Genomic DNA, 17,835 nt, shown 5'->3' with positions numbered 1-17,835 from the left:
GAATTCCTATATCCTGCTTCTTCCTGGCCTAGAACAGGCTGTTGCAGGCATTTGGGGAGTGAACCAGTGGATGGAAGATTTCTGTCTCTGACTCATTCTTTCTCTCTATCTCTATCTCTCTATCACTCTGCCTTTCAAGTACATAAATAAATCTTAAAAAAAAAAAACCAGAAACTATGAACTGCATCATCTTTGGTTAATGAATAATTCAAAATACTTGAATAAAAAAGAAGACACCAGTGGGAATTAATAAATACTTTACAATGGCTATATAATATTTATATAATTGACATGAAGAAGTTTTCAACAATGATAGATGATTGTGTGTCCATGACTGTGAAAGTCAGTGTGTATATTTGTGTGTGTGCAGATGCATATGGTTTTCTTACAAAGAAATGGAGAAATCTTATCATGGGGAATGAGAATTAATATTCTACCCAGAGCTGTTGTCTCCCTTTTCTGGATGTCTTCCAGGTCAGGATGATCTGGTTCTAATTGAGGGAAAGAAAAATAAAGAACAGAAACAGTTCACCTTAGATTTTTCCCTACAACTTTTTGCATGAGAAAGATGGGAAAATTAACTGAATATACACTTTCATCCCCTAACCAACAGTATCTTATTCTACCTCTCTGCTGTGGCCATTCCAGTCTCTAGATGTGACAACTTGCCAGTCTCAAACCAATTCTGCTAACAAATAGGCATAGGTTCTTTTCTTTGTCCGTTCCTTACCACTTTGATGAATATATTCTTAAGGAGGTGACCCCTAAAATATTGTGCAATTGCTAAGAAAACCACCAAGCTGTTAATGAAGTAAATATCTGTTTAATTTACAAACATCAGTAGTGTAACTGATATTAGTCTGGAGAAAGACAAAGCACACCAAATCATACATGTACATCTAATTTTCTTTGTAAAAAAACATTTTTGGGAAGAAACATCTGTATCTTTACAGGGCACCCTGGGATTTTAATGAAGGAAGAGCACAATTCACTATAAATCATGATCAATTCTACACTGTAATTTAGCAGCAAACATGTTATCATGGGAACATTAAGGTAATAAAGGAATTTTATTGTTTGGAAAAAAAATACATTTCTGGACATGACAGTCTTTTTGTTTTCCCGACCCCTCCAATAAAAGGGCACAAGAGATCTAGGGAATGTTAATTTGTCAAGGGTCTACTTTCTAGTGCCGATTGCTACACAGCACTTCTTTTCCATGAGGACCTGTTGCAGGAGGGCCACTTCTTTCTGTACAATGACTCCCTGACCTGCAGATCTGCCTCCTCCCCTCTCAGATGGGCCTGTTCTCTGCAGGTGTCCCGCATGAGGCAAGTAGGTCAGTGATGCCAGTGGTCAGATGTCAAGGTAAACACACAGACCAATACACAGTTACCCCCAGATAACACACTATGTTAGTACTTCTGCCAAAAAACAAACAAAATCCTGATTTTTCAGTTTGAAAAATGTACAAAAATATCAGGACAATTATAAATTAATATATATTAAAGCATCAAGAAACAGAAAAAGAATGGCCTAAAACGTTAAGTACAATGTACTTTGATACAATAAATATTCCTCATTGAAACTGAATACTGTATAGGGTTGTTTAGAACTCATAGAAAAAATTCATATTATTACTAATTTATTTATCAATAATCTATTGGTTCTTTATCATCTCCTTTATCATTTATATTACAAAAATTAATACTGGAAAATGGTAGATAAACACTTTTGTGTGCTGTTTCTGAAGACATGCTGACGTCTGAAAAGAAAATAAACTGTATTCTAGCCCTCCACTCCCATTTCCTTTCATGAAAGGAAACTAGATCTTCAGAACAGTTTGTATTTTGCACAAAATATTTCTCATCCTTTTACTCTATCTATGAATTCTGGAGTTCCATCCCTCTGCCCGACATCACCGTGCACACACCCGTGCCTGGGAAACTGCCTTGATGTGAGCAGGGGACGCGTGTTTTATGCTCTGGGCAATTCTGCATCAGCGCACAGTCGCTGTCCTGTGCCTTGTGCCTGTGCTTCTGCGAGTCTTGCGTGAGCGACAAGCAGGGTCCGGGGGGCCATGCATCCCACCACTGTTCGAAAGCCGCCGGCGATAGCTTTCTTCACACTTCTCCAGCACAAGGGGAAGAAGCTTTAGTTCAAGCGTGTCTTTTAGTGTTTTTTCCAAAGGCAGAAAAAAATCTTTATTCTCATAATAAAAATAAGTCCGTTCTGTATCTTACAATATATTTCAAATATTTCCACTATGAGGCATGAATGAGTCCAACACGGTCAAGAAGCGAACAACCTTTCCCAAAGATGGAAGCTGCCGGGCGTGTGTTTAGGATGCACACCTCGTGCAGCCGCATTTCACCACCTTCTCAACCTCGTCCACAAACGAGGACCCATCTGTGCATTCGAAAGAGTATTTCCGCCGCTTGCTCCGCAGCGGTGCGCAGCACTGGCCTCCAGCGCAGCCGCCTTTGCATTCCAAACGGGAGACTTTCTTGGTTGTCTGGCAGGCGGCATAGCCCTGCTGCTTCTGGTAGTAATCTCTTATTCGCTCCCCTCGACAGGAGATTTCTAGAACAGAACAAGAAGCACCAGCAGGTGAACGACAGTCACCAAAAGTCACGCAGGGAGACTGTGGCTCCACACCTAACGCACGAGGCAGTCGCGGCTTCCCCTTCGCAAGAACTATTTGTAGTGTTATGTGTCTATTACACACTATTGCCCAGTGGCATGGCCTCTTCTTTGAAAAATGCCTTTTTTTTTTTTTTGATTTTTATTTTCGGGAAAGTGAATGCTATATATGCAGACTATAAATACAACGCTGTTGCACTGACAAGAAAATTGGATTCCTAAATCCTTTCCTTTATTGCAAAAAAGGAAAAAAAAAACATACACATCTTCTGTTTTTACACTACTAACAGCTGGTTTTGTTTACCAGAGGGAGCAGTTTCAGAGAGTATGCAATTTAATTTATTAGACCTGGAGTTTAATATTATCCAATCTGTTACTTAATACAAGTAACATTCCACTAGCTTCATAAATTACCCTAGGATGAAGTAGTTCAAAAAAGAGACATCTGCTAAAAGCTTCCATGGGCACGTTCCTCTTGTTTCCTCCTCTGATACACAAAATCAAATCCATGCCAGCTGGAGGCAAGGCAGGTTGTGATAATGCAGACAAAGCAAGGGGGGAGGAGGTGGGCTGCAGGTCAGGCTACTCCCACCCCCTCACCTGCATAGTGAGTTGTGATAAATCAGAGGGTCTAAGATCAAAGGTGAGCTTGTACTGAGACGGAGCAGAATCTTTAGCTCCATCTTTGCAATGCCCGAAGACGAATTAGTAACATACACAGAGAGAACAACAAGCAAACCTAAGAGGGGAGTAAAGTAAGTGTGCTTCTATGTAAGGCAAAAGAGGAGAATTTTCACAGCAAACCAAGTTGTGAGAAGACGACTGAACGCTGTGTAACATCTCACGGTGGGAGTTTAGCACACTTCACATCTGGTGCCTTCATAACCCTTGAAAATAAACCAACAGCAGCCACTGCAAGTAATTCAAAGACCTGGGGTTCTTTCAGATCACATCTCTCTCTTCTTTGTCCCTGTCTCTGCATCTCTCTCCATGTAGCTATCTTCTGTCTCTCTCTTTCTCTCTCGGGTTTGCTTCCCTCACCCCTTCTCACTTTGCCAACACGCGGCTTTGCTAGGAGCAGGAGGTGGCACTGGGCTGGCTTACCTCGATCACAGCTGTCGCCGACGTAGCCGCTGCTGCACTCACAGTAGGGCTGCCCGAGTCCAGAGAGCCTGCACTTGCCATGCTTGCACTTGATTGCCTGGCAGGGGTTGAACAAATCTTCCTCCTCATCACACAGGACTCCTCCATGACCCTCCAGGCACTTACAGCTGTAGGAAAATGCATTGATGGGCAAGCAGGTGCCGTGTACACATCTGTGGGGGAGGAGGAACATAGGAATGGAAATGCATTTGGCAAAGGAGATTAAGAATGGAGGAGGCTGGGATAAGTAGGAGGCACAGTGCGAAGGGGCAGCCTTCTTTCCCTCCCTCTCTCCTTCTTTCATTTCTTGGACTTGGCTTTGAACATGGAACATGTGAATTCAACTACCCAGAGAGCTCAACTTACTTATTTCCAACACAAGGGTCATTGGTCCGCTGGTCACAGAGGGGCCCCGTCCATCCTTCCTCACACTCGCAGGAGAAGCCTGACTGACTGCTGGGCCTGCACGTGCCATGGGCACACACCTTCTTGTGGCATGGCTCACAGCCAGGCAGGATGCCTGTTTGCATGGGCACCTTCCGGAAGTCTTGCAGCTCACTGTTGATGTATAGGTTCCGGATGCAGCCATGGAAGCTGGTGCCATTCTGTCCAGGGGCCTGGCGCAGTGATGCCACATTATTCTTCCCGGGCATGCCTGCAGAGGGACACCACACTGAAGGTCAGGTTCTTTGGAGGCCCCTTAGCCACTTGTCATCCAAAAATGCCAACACTGTAGACCTCACCCTAGACAGACAGATATGTGGGCAGGCTAGGGAATGGAGGTGTATTCTCGAACAGGAAATTCTAACGCACAAGCCAAATGAAGAACCTGGTCACTGGAGGTCAATCCTTAAGTTGTAAACCAAACTCTACCCAGACACATACATGCATAAAACCTAGAAGCAGAAGTCCTACACTTAAAGGTAAGACTGGGGGCCGGTGCCGTGGCTCACTAGGCTAATCCTCTGCCTAGCAGCGCCTGCACACAGGGTTCTAGTCCCGGTCGGGGCGCCGGATTCTGTCCCGGTTGTCCCTCTTCCAGGCCAGCTCTCTGCTATGGCCCGGGAGTGCAGTGGAGGATGGCCCAAGTGCTTGGGCCCTGCACCCCATGGGAGACCAGGAGAAGCACCTGGCTCCTGCCATCGGATCAGCGTGGTGCGCCGGCTGCAGCGCGCCAGCCGCAGCGGCCATTGGAGGGTGACCCAACGGCAAGAGGAAGACCTTTCTCTCTGTCTCTCTCTCTCTCTCACTGTCCACTCTGCCTGTCAAAAATAAAAAATAAACTAAAAAAAAAAAAAAAGAAAAAAAAGGTAAGACTGGGAAGAGGGATTAGTCCTTTCTGCTCTCTAAGTGCCCCCTCCAGACACAAGGCCAGAAGCCTAGAGCTCCACACAGCACAGTTTGTAATGCTGCAGCCAGGGTCCAGAGAGCTAGGCCCTGTGCTCAATGTCACACAGCATGCTCAGGGCAGTGCTGGGCTGATGAGGATGCCCTCAGTCCTCGAGTTAGAGTTCAGTCCACCAAGCTTCAGAGAGTGAGAGCTTTGATTCACAGTCACCGTTTACCCTGGAACCTGCCAAATTCCAAGTCAGCAGCTACTCCAGGTTACCACAGGCAACTTGGCTCAGCTGGGTGTCAGTATCTGAAAAGTTTGTCTTGCTTCTTATCAGGATAGCACCTCATTGGCCTCATATTTTTCTCACTAATTGAGAGTGAGGCCTTCATGTTTTAAGAATTCGAGAATATGGAAGAAATCCCTTCACAGAGTATTTGCAATCTTTGTATACAGACATGCCACTGCTGAAAATCATCTGGTAACCCTCATTTTGGCAAAAGTGAGGAATCTTTCCATTGCCTAAGCCAGACCCTAAAATAGCTCCTGGACAGCATCCTACATGAGGCATCCGTCCAGGTCGTGGTGGGGTAGGGAGGGAGCTGTAGGCATTCAGGGCAGCTGACTGCTCGCATGCTGCTCATGCCCCAGCTATGCCTGGACCCAGCTGTACCTGGGCTCTGAGCTACTGGCTGGAGGTTCCAGATTGGCATGATCTGGGCTCTGATTCTCCAGATGACTCGGTGCTAATAAAGATCAAGGACCACAGCACCTTGTCTTGTGATTGTCCCTTTTCCCAATCATAAGATCCCCAGTTGAGTCCTTGCAGGCACCAAGGTCAAGCTGCAGGGTATTCACTATATAGAAGTCAAGTCTTTCTATTTGGTTCTGTGTGCACTTGGCCAGGCATTTCCCCACTCTGAGGCTTAGTTTTCTCATCTACAGCAGGTGGACTAGAGCAGCTGCTTCCATGTTGGTCACACATAAGAACCACCAGAGGTGCACTGTCAGGTTCTGAGATTCTGATGCTGTAGGGAAAGCTCAGTGCAGAAAGTTCCATGTCAAAACACAGTTCAGTAATTCTGATAAAGATGGTCCATGGTCACACTTGGACGGGCACTAAAGTAAATGTCACAGCTTGTATGTTTCGTGAGTGAAGGCCTTTAGTCTATGTCTGCCTGGCTTGGAAACAGGCTGGCTTTTGTAGAGCAGGGTCAACAGGAAGAAACTGGCCATTTTCAGGAGAGGACTATAGACAGGAAATTCCTTGCTCTGGGTAATTCCTCCTAAGTTAATCACATCCATCCTTCATAAACACATGGGATTTGACATCCAGAGATTGATGGTCCTTTATTCAGAAGGTAAAAAATGAATGTCTTCCAAACCCATTTTTTGTGCTTCATTGTGATGGTACAATGCCCATAAGTGTGCATGTCAAGACTCAATACAGATTGGCAAAATTCCACAGCAGGGAGAAATGATTGGTAAATATGCTTCTTTTGGTTCCAAAGCTAACAATTATGGAAGGTTTAGCATTGATTATAGTAATTTGTAAATGAAAATATTCATATATCCTACATGTACTTGACTTTCAATGGGATATCATAAAATCAACAACTATGCTGAATTCATTTTTCATGTTGGATTAGAAACTAGGGTCTAACTGATAGTCAGAAGCAGATGTATATATAACAGGCTTCCTTCTATGCCAGGGACCTTAGCTGTAGTTTAGTCGACCAACAGATCACTTGGGAGATATTTTTTAGCCTGAGGAAGCTCTTTGTGTTTGAACATTACTATCAAGGAACCAAGTATCGAAGTTGAGGTCCTTTTTCCGATGGTGGCACTAGGAGGGCATCTGTGATACAAGCATGGATGGATCTCTAGGTGTTTGTCCTCCTACTCTTCTTTTGCCCCATAGGCAATCCTTGTTCTAATTGGACGGTTATACAGAAAATCATCAAGACTCATGTTTTTGTGACAAGTAAAGCCTGTATCAAGGGTAGCTGATAAGCTGAGAGTAAGGTAAGCTGCTTGTCCACTTTGCCAGAGAGGCTGAGGCAGAGGGGCATCAGCTGTAGGCAGCCCTCCCCGGGAGTGTGGCTGTTGCTAAGCAGTGCTTGTTTATCTTGCTTCCCTTTGCCAACTCCGCTTCTCATGCCTCTGCCACACAGCATTCAAGGTAGAGTCATAAGCATTCTTTGCATTTTCAATCTTACTCACCCCTGAGATCATGTTCTGAGCTGGGAGGATGAGGGTAAGAGTGTTCTCTGGCAGTGGGAATGGGACAGACATGGCTTCCTTCAGGTCTGAGAGGGCAGGGGAGCTGTCTGGACTCTTCCACGCCTCCCACCCTCAGGAGGATTAGTACTTTTCTTTTTAGAATTTAAACCTTTCTTTTTCCTTTCTTGAAAAATGTTTTGATCTAAACAATTGCATTTTGTATTAACTTTTTTTTGCACTACATTCTAACGGGGTTTTAGGAGATTTAACAAAATGGTTTCTATCAAAAGCATGCAAATTAAATGAAGAATACATCTAGCAATAGCCAGCAGAAAGTCACAAAACTGAGATTGTTTTCCTTTCAGATTTATGTTAAGAAAAGATCGGCAATGTGGGTCACTTTGCAGTCAGAAAGATCTGAACTTAAGTGAGGCATCTACCATGTAGTGGCCTTCTGACCTTGGGCAAGTCATATAAAGTATTGAGGCTGTGCTTCAAGGACTGAAAAACAGAAAATATTTACTTCTCAACGTCTCTGATGACTAAGACTGTAAAAGAAGCAGTGTGTTGGGCACATAACATGTACTCAATAAAGATCTTTTTTCTCTGAAGTCATAGGTACATCTGCAACCTAATGCATATATTCCCAAGAAACTCTGTCAACTGGAGTGTTACAAGATTTGAAATCTTGGGGCCAGCACTGTGGCTAAGTGGGTTAAAGGCCCAGCCTGCAGTGCCAGCATCCCATATAGGTACCAGTTCAGGTCCCTGCTGTTCCACTTCCAATACAGCTCCCTGCTGTAATGCACCTGGTAGAGCAATGGAGGATGGCCCAAGTCCTTGGGCCCCTGTACCCATGTGGGAGACCCAGAAGAAGCTCCTGGATCCTAACTTCAGATCAGCTCAGCACTGGCCATTGTGGCCATTTGGGGAGTGACTCAGCAGACGGAAGACCTCTCTGTGTCTCAACTTCCTTCTGTAACTCTTTCAAATACATCATTAAAATAATGAAAATCTTTTTTTTTTTTTTTTTACTGAGTCTCAAAAATATCATTCCCATGAAGCAATTAGGTCGCTGGCTCTGTAGAACCAATGTGCAATACTCTAATTAGAATGCATTATAGTTACTGAAGATGGGTCTATATTTCTCATTTCCTTGGGAGCAAAAGAGACATTTCATTTTCAACTCTGTATCTTTTATGTATCTGTGAAGTTAGTTCCCATAATACCTTAAGTAATCAATAAATATTTTCAGAATTGAACCAAAGTCATTGAATTGTTTCTAAACAATCAAATTCTATCAATGTGTTATGATTTTGATAATCACAGGGACCAGCATCGTGGCACAGCTCTCTCATTTGGAGAGCCCTCTCCTTCGGGTCCCATGAGAACTTTGTAACATGGCTCTGTTCCTCATCTGCCTTACCCTGGAGGCTTTACTCTCAAGTCATAACCTGCCTTTCCAACTCTCTTTTCTTTTATTTTAAGGTTCTAGCTAAAGAGAACTGCTTCCTATTACTCCAATAAAATTTGTACATTTAACTTGTTCATGCATGCACTGAATTTTATTGATGATTCTTCTACATGCACATGAATTAGCAACTGAAATGCCTGTATGGTGCCATCTGACAGAGGAGATTGTGCTGGCCGCCTTCAGAAAACAGGATGGGGTCATCCACTTCTCAGTTTGCACTGACCTTGTTTCATTGTTTTCTTCATTGTCTGATTAGACCTCTAAGCAATTTTTTTTTCTAAAGACCATGTAAACTATAAGATTGAAGGATATAAAATGCAAAATACCAAGCATTTGACTGACACAAAAGCAATATTGGTTAATGTCCTTCTCCACCCCAATGACATTAGTTATACCCACAGCCATGGTGCCTTCACAGCCATCTACAAACTCCTTCTATACATTCCTTGCTGTCATCTTTTGGTGATTGATTGCTATAACACCAGGTATCAATCACCTCAGAATTCTTCTACAATGGGGATCAGAGGGTTTGGAGACCCTTTGAATTTGAAAGCGAGCTTACCTCCTACATAGAGTGGGGAGTCAAAATTCAGAGTGGACTGCTTTGACAAGTTGGTGATGACTTTGGGGCTCCCGCCATCCACAGAAAGGGAGAGACTCTGATCCAGGGCAAGCAGCTCCACAATGTGGAAATTCCCATCATTGATCGTCTCCACACTGCAAGAGAAAACAACTTAGCTGACCCTTCTGTTTTATTTTTATTCATGGAAAGGAGTTTGAATACAAACTTCAATAAGCGTGCTGTGGGAAAACATACTCCTGTCTCACATTAAGGAAGATAGAGAGCAGTGGTTGATTTTTATTTAAAAAAAAAGATATTTTCAAGGAAATACAATCAATTTCAACTTCTCAGGAAGTGGCTATGAAAGAAATTTGTTCTCCCTTTGGGAGATATGGAAATGAGTACATTTAATCAATATTGGGCCACAAAAAGCAGAAATTATAAAGGATAATTTATGCCATTGCTTTTAAATGTCACAAAAGTTCCATTTACTATTGTTTGATACTCCAAATAATATTAAAAAGACAAGGATGCTGCACCTGTGCCAAATGTACACCATAAACACTGATGTTAGGAAGTACTGGCTTATTCCCTAATAACATTGTACACTAAGAGTCAGAATCAAATACATGAAGAATCAACTTGCTAAGATCTTTCCACTTAATAATTTTTTATTTATTAGTTTGAAAGGCAGAGTGACAGAGACAGAGGAAGAGAGAGAGAAAGATCTTCCATCCACTGGTTTATTTCATAAATGGCTACAATGGTCAGCAAAAGGCCATGGTAAAGCCAGGAGCTAGGAACTCCATCTGTTCTCCCATGTAGGTGGCAAGAACTGAAAATACTTGAGCCATTATCCACTGCTTTTGGGGTACATTTAGTGGGAAGCTGGATCAGAAGCAGAATGTTTGGGATTTGAACTGGCATTGTAATATGGGATGTGGGTGTCCCAAGCAGTGGTTTAACATACTGTTCTACAACACCCATCCCTCTTCTCATTTTTTGAAATTTTTTCATTGATAATATGAGAGATCTTCAAAAAGTTCATGAAAGTATAATGAAAAAAAAAATCCATGCATGAATTACAAAATTTTTGCACATATACAACTTTTAATTACATTTTATTTTATTTGAAAAATCAAAATTACAGAGAGAGAAAACACACACACACAGAGCTAAAGAGAGAGAGAGAGAGAGGATATTCCATCTGCTGATTCACTCCCCCAAATAGCCACAATGGCCAGGGCTGTGCCAGGGGAAAGCCAGGAGCTAGGAGATTTACCCAGTTCTCTCACAGGGGTTCAGGGGTCTGAGTACTTGGGCCATCTTTCTCTGCTTTCCCAAGTTATCATCAGGGAACTGGATTGGAAGTGGAGCATCCAAGACATGAACCAGCATGAGATGCTGACACTGCAGGTGGCATGTTAACACACTGTGTCATAGCACCAGCCCTTAATTACAATTTCCAAGAATATTTTATTTTATTTTATTTTTACTGGCAGAGTGGACAGTGAGAGAGAGACAGAGAGAAAGGTCTTCCTTTTGCCGTTGATTCACCCTCCAATGGCCGCTGCGGCCGGCGCACTGCGCTGATCCGAAGGCGGGAGCCAGGTGCTTCTCCTGGTCTCCCATGGGGTGCAGGGCCCAAGCACTTGGGCCATCCTCCACTGCACTCCCTGGCCACAGCAGAGAGCTGGCCTGGAAGAGGGGCAACTGGGACAGAATCCGGCGCCCCGACCGGGACTAGAACCCAGTATGCCGGTGCTGCTAGGTGGAGGATTAGCCTAGTGAGCCATGGAGCCAGCCTTTCAAGAACTTTTTAAAATTCACCTGTATGCTCTTACTTCTTCTGCTTTTCTCATAACCTTGTCTGCCTGTCACATGATGCTACCGTGAAGATGTCTATGTTTAGTGGAGAGATGGAATAAAATATAGGAGGCTAGCCACAGTCATGTCTGGGGAGCAGAGTTTTACACTAGTCCTCAGTTTCTTTTTTTTCTACAGGTTCATAGGAAATTACTATTAAGAACTATTCACTAATAAACTGGAAAACCTGAAGAAATGAATAAATTACTGGATTCATATAATTTACCAAGATTAACTCAAGAAGATATAGACAACCTAAACAGACCCATAACAAGCAATGATATTGAAGCAATAATCAAAAGTGTTCCATTAAGGAAAAATCCTGGACCTGATGGTTTTACTACTGAATTTTATGAAACAAAATCAAACATTGATGAAAGAAATCAAGGACACACAAAAACACGGAAAGATATCCCTTGATCATGGATCAGAAGAATCTATATCATTGAAATGTCTATACTTCCCAAAGTAATATATAGATTCCATGCAATCCCTATCAATATACCAATGACATTCTTCACAGAAGTAGAAAAAGCAATCCTAAAATCCATACGGGATCATAAAAGACCCAGAACAGCCAAAGAGATTCTGAACAAGAAAAATCAAGCTGGAGGCATCACAATATTTGACTTCAAAGCATATTGTAAAGCTATAATAATCCAAACAGCTTGATACTGGTATACAAATTGATACACAGATCAATGGAACAGAATAGAGAGCCCCAAAATTAATCGACCTACATATACACAAGTGATTTGTAACAAAAGTCCTCATTCCATACAGTGGAGTAAGGATAATGTTTTCAACAAATGTTGCTGGCAAAAATTGGATGTATATATGTAGAAGGATGAAATTAGGTTCATACCTCTCACCATATACAAAAATCAACTCAAGATGGATCACAAATAGAAATTAAAGACCTGACACTAGGAAGTTGCTGAAAAAAAATGTAGGGGAAACACTGCAAGACATTGGTGTAGGGGATGACTTCTTAGATAAGACCCCCAAAGCATAACAAAGCAAAACTAAACTAATGGGGCTATATCAAATTCAGAAGCTTCTGCACAGCAAAGGCAATGATCAATAGAGTGAAGAGACATCCAACAGACTGCAATAAAATATTTGCAAACCACCACCTATCTGACAAAGGATTGATATAATAAATGTATAAGCAACTTAAAAAACTCAACAACAAAAACCTACCAATTAATTTGAGAAATGGGCAAAAGGACTTCAATAGACACTTCTCAAAAGGAGAAATAAATTACCAACAAATATATGGAAAAATGCTCAACATCACTAGCCATCAGGGAAATGCAAATCAAAACTATAATGATATATCACCTCACCCCTGACAGAATGGCTAAAATCCAAAACACAGAAAGGAACAATGCTGGCAAGGACGCAAACAAAGGGAAACATTTATACACTGTTGGTGGGAATGTAAATTAGCGCAGCCACTGAAGAAAACAATGTGAATATTTCTTTAAAAGTAGACTTGCCACATGATCCAGCAATCCCACTACTGGGTATGTAACCGAAAGACTTAAACACAAAGTATCAGAGAGATATCGGTATCATTATGTTTATAGCAGACCTTCTTTGTGTATCAGTATGGCAGCAAATACAGTTTTATAAAACTTTGTTTTATACCTCTAGTCAAACTAATGATTAAGAATGTTATACTTCTATAGTTTTAATGATCTGTGATTACCTTAAAAGTTACTGTACATGGGTGAAATGGTCATTTTCCTATTAAAATATTGTTAATAGCCATTGTCTATATTCCCACTAAACTAGGGTCTTTCTGCTTTTTACTTGTTAAACTTATTATTTGGTGAAGTATCAAGCCCCTTTACTGTAATATAAATTTAAAATGTTATTTTCAAAAAAAAAAAAAAACAGAGAGAAGGGAGCAGGGTGGGAGGGAGAGAAACAGAGACAGGAAGGGAATATTATGTTCTTAGATTTGTATCTACATATCATGTTGAATCCTAAAAGCTAATTAAAATAAAAATTTAAAATAAGAAACTGAGGTAAATGGAAAATGAGGATTAAAAAATAAAATTGGCAGGCCGGCACTGTGGTGCAGTAGGTTAATCCTCTGCCTGAGGCACCAGCATCTCATATGGGCTCCGGTTCTAGTACCGGCTACCCCTCTTCAATCCAGCTCTCTGCTGTGGCCTGGGAAAGCAGTAGAAAATGGCCCAAGTGCTTGGGCCCCTGCACCCACGTGGGAGACCAGGAAGAAGCTACTGTTCCTGACTTTGCATTGGTGCAGCTCCGGCTGTTGCAGCCATTTGGGGAATGAACCAGCGGATGGAAGACACATTCTCTCTCTCTCTCCCTCTCACTGTCTGTAACTCTACCTCTCAAATAAACAAATAAAAATATTTTTTAAAAAGTATTTAACTGTCTAAAAATAGTTTTAAAAAAACTGGCTACAATTTAGGAAATAGATGTTATACAATTTTGAAGGGCAGTTGCAATCCTAACTCATATTACAACAGGCAAAAAGGAAAACAGGAACAAAGAAGAAAATGGGCCCAACCCAGAGTGCAGTGTTGGCAACATGCTTAACATTCACTGCACAGCAAAAGATGCCATCGGGGAAGTTGAGGTCAAAATATAAATCTCAAAAATTAAATACCTAGCATACTTGCATATCGACCAGAAAGAATGAAAAAGGCTGAAAAATAAAAATACAGAAGCATAGGACAGATTATTTCTACACTAGAACAGGTAATACTTCCTAAATAAGATGACTGCTTATATTTCCATGCACTGATATTTAAATTTGCAAAAAGGTCAAGCCTGGAAAATAGTAAAAAACGTGTTTTCACATTTCTGCATGGTTCATGTCACTTTAGTCTAATCACATTCCACTGCTTGCTGACAGATAATAAAACATTACTTTTTTATTTGAAAACAGTTTGAAGGATTCTGAAGTCATGTGAAAATATCTGAAGTTCACTTGGCTTAAGTGGATAGAAGAATCCACATGTTTGTGAATCTTTGATAGCCTGTCTTGAATACCAACTCTTACCAAACAAATGTTTTGTACAAGCATTTGGTACAGAAGTTAAGTTACTGCTTGGGATGGTTTCATGCCCATCAGAGTGTCACATTCCAGTCTCTGCTCCACTTCTTATCCAGCTTCCTGCTAATGTACACCCTGGGAGACCACAGGTGATGGTCAAGCATTTGGATCTCTACTAACCATGTGGGAGACCTGGATTGAGTTCTGGGTTGCTGAGCCAGCTCTGGTTGCTGTGGGCATTTGTGGATTGAAACAATGGATGTAAGACCTCCTTTGTCTCTGCTCCCATCTTTATGTCTTTCAATAAACGAGCATACATAAAAAGTATCAAAAAATTAAAGTTAGATGTGTCAGTTAACAGTTCTACCTTCAATTCTTAAAAATATTTATTTTATTCATTTGAAAGATAGAGTTACAGAGAGAGGTTCACTAGTTCTGCTGGTTCACTCCTCAGATGGCCACAATGGCCAGAGCTGCACCAATTTGAAGCCAGGAGTCAGGAGCTTCTTCCGGGTCTCCCACACAGGTGCAGGGGCCCAAGGACTTGGGCCATCTTCTACGACTTTCCCAGGCCACAGCAGAGAGCTGGATCGGAAGAGGAGCAGCCAGGACTAGAACTGGCACCCATATGCTATGCCGGTGCTTCAGGTCAAGGGCTTTAACCTGCTGCACCACAGCACCAGCCCCTCAACAGTTCTACCTTCTACAGATTGAATTATCCAAACATTTAACACCATTAAAACTGGTAGAGGAAACAAAAGGCTAGGAAATTACTTTTTAAATAAACTTGTTTAGAGTATTATGGTCTTAAATAGAACTCTCTTCTAAGGAGATATTCTCAGTAGTGATATCAGCTAGTGGATAAGCATACAGATTTTGGAGTCAGATACACTTGCATTTCAATTCTGGTTCTGTTTATTAAATGTTGAACCTTAGAAAAGTTGCTTAACTTACTCATAAAATCCAATTTAATATCTAGTGAATGCTAATAAATATTTCTCCTTTCTATGGTTAATTTGAGATCTCTGTGAAATGAGTTTTTAAAAATGTATAGCATAGGGCCGGCGCCGTGGCTCAATAGGCTAATCCTCCACCTTGCGGCGCCGGCACACCGGGTTCTAGTCCCGGTTGGGGCGCCGGATTCTGTCCCGGTTGCCCCTCTTCCAGGCCAGCTCTCTGCTATGGCCAGGGAGTGCAGTGGAGGATGGCCCAGGTGCTTGGGCCCTGCACCCCATGGGAGACCAGGAAAAGCACCTGGCTCCTGGCTCCTGCCAGGATCAGCGCGGTGCGCCGGCTGCAGCGGCGGCCATTGGAGGGTGAACCAGCGGCAAAGGAAGACCTTTCTCTCTGTCTCTCTCTCTCACTGTCCACTCTGCCTGTCAAAAAAAAAAAAAAAAAAAAAAAAAAAAAAAAAATGTATAGCATAGTCAAGTTAAACCTTAGATGTTAGAATCACTATCACTCCTACCATGACCTTAATCATCATAAAAATTAGTCTAGGGGAAGGCTTGTTAAATCATCATGTAAATCATCTAGGGGCACAGCGGGTTAAGTCATGGCTTATATATATGAACTCTGTTTCAAGTCCTAGCTACTCTGCTTCCAGTCCAGCTCTCTGCTAATATGATAAGCAAGCAGCAGAAGATGGCTCAAGTACTTGAGTTCCTGCCACTCGTGTGGGAGACCTGGATGGAGTTCATGACTTCTGGCTTCAGCCTGACCCGCCCTCAGGCTTTACAGCTTTTTGGGGACTGAGCCTTTGGATGGAAAATCTCTCCATTTTTTCTCTCTCTTGTCACTTTGCCTTTCAAATGCATAAATAAATCTTAAATGGTAATCTAATACTATTTCAGAATCTTCTTCAGGAAGAAATTTAATTCAGCTTTATTTTTAATATTAAATTACAAGATAATGCTTAAAGGTTGGCAGAGACATTGTAACTTCTTTGGAGCATATCTTGCTAAAACTGGTAAAAGCTTTAAAGTAAAACTTAAAGGGCTGGCATCATGGTGTCTCATATAAAGCTGCTGCCTGTGATGCTGGCATCCCAAATGGGCTCCAGTTTGAGTCCCAGCTGCTCCACTTCCAATTCAACCCCCTGCTCATGTGCCTGGGAAAGCAGCAGAGGATGGCTCAAGTGCTTGGGGCCCTGTACCCTTGTGGGAGACTCAGAAGCAGCTCCTGGCCACCCAAAGCTGTTGCAGACATTTGGGGAGTGAACCAGTGGATGGAAGACCTCTCTCTTTCTCTTTCTAACTCTGCCTTTCAAATAAATAAAATATTTTTAAAAGAATAATAAAGTAAAACATTGAAATAAATGTATATAGAGACAGAGTAGAAACCAATATTTTTTCCCTGTTGGCCATGCACACTTCTCTAAGTGATTCGGTACTGAACGTTCTATGAACATTGATCTTTATCTAATTATAAATATTAATGAGGACAGCCCCTTTTACTCTTAAAAATTGTCAAGATAAGACTTCCATGTACTGAGCAATGGATTCGTGGTCACATACTGTTCATTCAGGCATGTCTTTGTCAATGATGTTTGATGCAGAACTGAATGGCTTGAGACCTGATACAGTATTGCAGGCAGGAGGGCACAGGTGGGTAATTTTACCATCAGTCAACTTGATTACTTACTGCTCATTTATTCCTTTCTTTGTTCCTTTTTTTTATTTCATATCTAACTCTCACTGACTGTTAGTTACTTTAACGTAGGGGCTATGTTTTATTTATTTCTGTATTTTAATGTATCCAATAAAATGGTGAATGATAGAAGCTTAATACACGTTAAGTAATACAAAGGTGATGTATCATGAATAACATATATAGTTTGTTTCTCTGAGAAACACTCACTACATGTAATTATGGGCAAAAGACTTCAAGCATATTCAGGGCAGGAGTGTGAACGATTTATTTTGTGAAAAATAACTTGAATTTTCCCTGGCAGCATCCTGAAGGATAGCTCTGAGAGCGCTCCCGCTCCTTTCCTAGTCCTCATCAGAATGTGATTTTGGGTTAGGAAGATCTTAAGCAATTTTTCTCCAGGCTATTTTCTTCCTCATCAGAGAAATGCAGATGATAAGAGCAAATAACTGTTTAGTACACATTACAGGTAGGGTGCTGTTGTAAGAACTTTTACCTATGTTCTGTTTTTAAGCTTCAAAATGATTTGGGCACTTATTGAAGGTGACAGAGATACAGATAGATAGTGGAGAAACCAGACCTGAAGCCAGGTGGTCTGACTCAGGTACATGTTCTCTTATTTATTATGTACCGTGTTTCATTGAAAATCAGAAGAGTACCTAGAAGTACATAAATGATATGTGTTCTCACCACTAGCAAGCCTGCAATATATGTATTTCTCTCAAAAAGCCCAGGAATGAAGTTATTTATCAATCAACCTTATATGATATCCACAAAACTTAATAATTTGTGAAAAAATCATTGAATTGTAAAAAAAGGTATTATAATGAGAAGTTGAGGGTTACATGATTACTTGTGAAGTACGTGGATTTACAAATGTGCTCTGGAGTTTATTTTTTCCA

At 41.5% G+C, this 17,835-nt stretch overlaps 1 protein-coding gene across 4 annotated transcripts in view; it reads right to left on the bottom strand.

The window, feature by feature from the left end:
• Positions 1 to 803: 803 nt before the first annotated feature.
• Positions 804 to 17,835, bottom strand: part of SLIT2 (slit guidance ligand 2) — a 397,114-nt gene continuing 380,082 nt past the window's right edge. For all 4 annotated transcript variants that reach the window (XM_051830459.3, XM_051830475.3, XM_089326979.1 and 1 more), the window contains 4 exons: positions 9,379 to 9,533; positions 4,153 to 4,441; positions 3,748 to 3,959; positions 804 to 2,583 (listed from right to left, as the gene is read on the bottom strand). In XM_051830459.3, coding sequence (XP_051686419.1) covers positions 2,342 to 2,583; positions 3,748 to 3,959; positions 4,153 to 4,441; positions 9,379 to 9,533 — 898 coding nt within the window. In that variant the 3' untranslated portion in view covers positions 804 to 2,341. The remainder of the gene's footprint in view (positions 2,584 to 3,747; positions 3,960 to 4,152; positions 4,442 to 9,378; positions 9,534 to 17,835) is intronic.

The sequence above is a fragment of the Oryctolagus cuniculus genome, chromosome 2 (assembly GCF_051225735.1).
Source record: "Oryctolagus cuniculus isolate XC-2025 breed Fujian yellow rabbit chromosome 2, ASM5122573v1, whole genome shotgun sequence".
NCBI classification, from domain to species: Eukaryota; Metazoa; Chordata; class Mammalia; order Lagomorpha; family Leporidae; genus Oryctolagus; species Oryctolagus cuniculus.
Note: the sequence above shows the minus strand (reverse complement) of the source record. Positions and strands in the feature narration are given on the sequence as shown.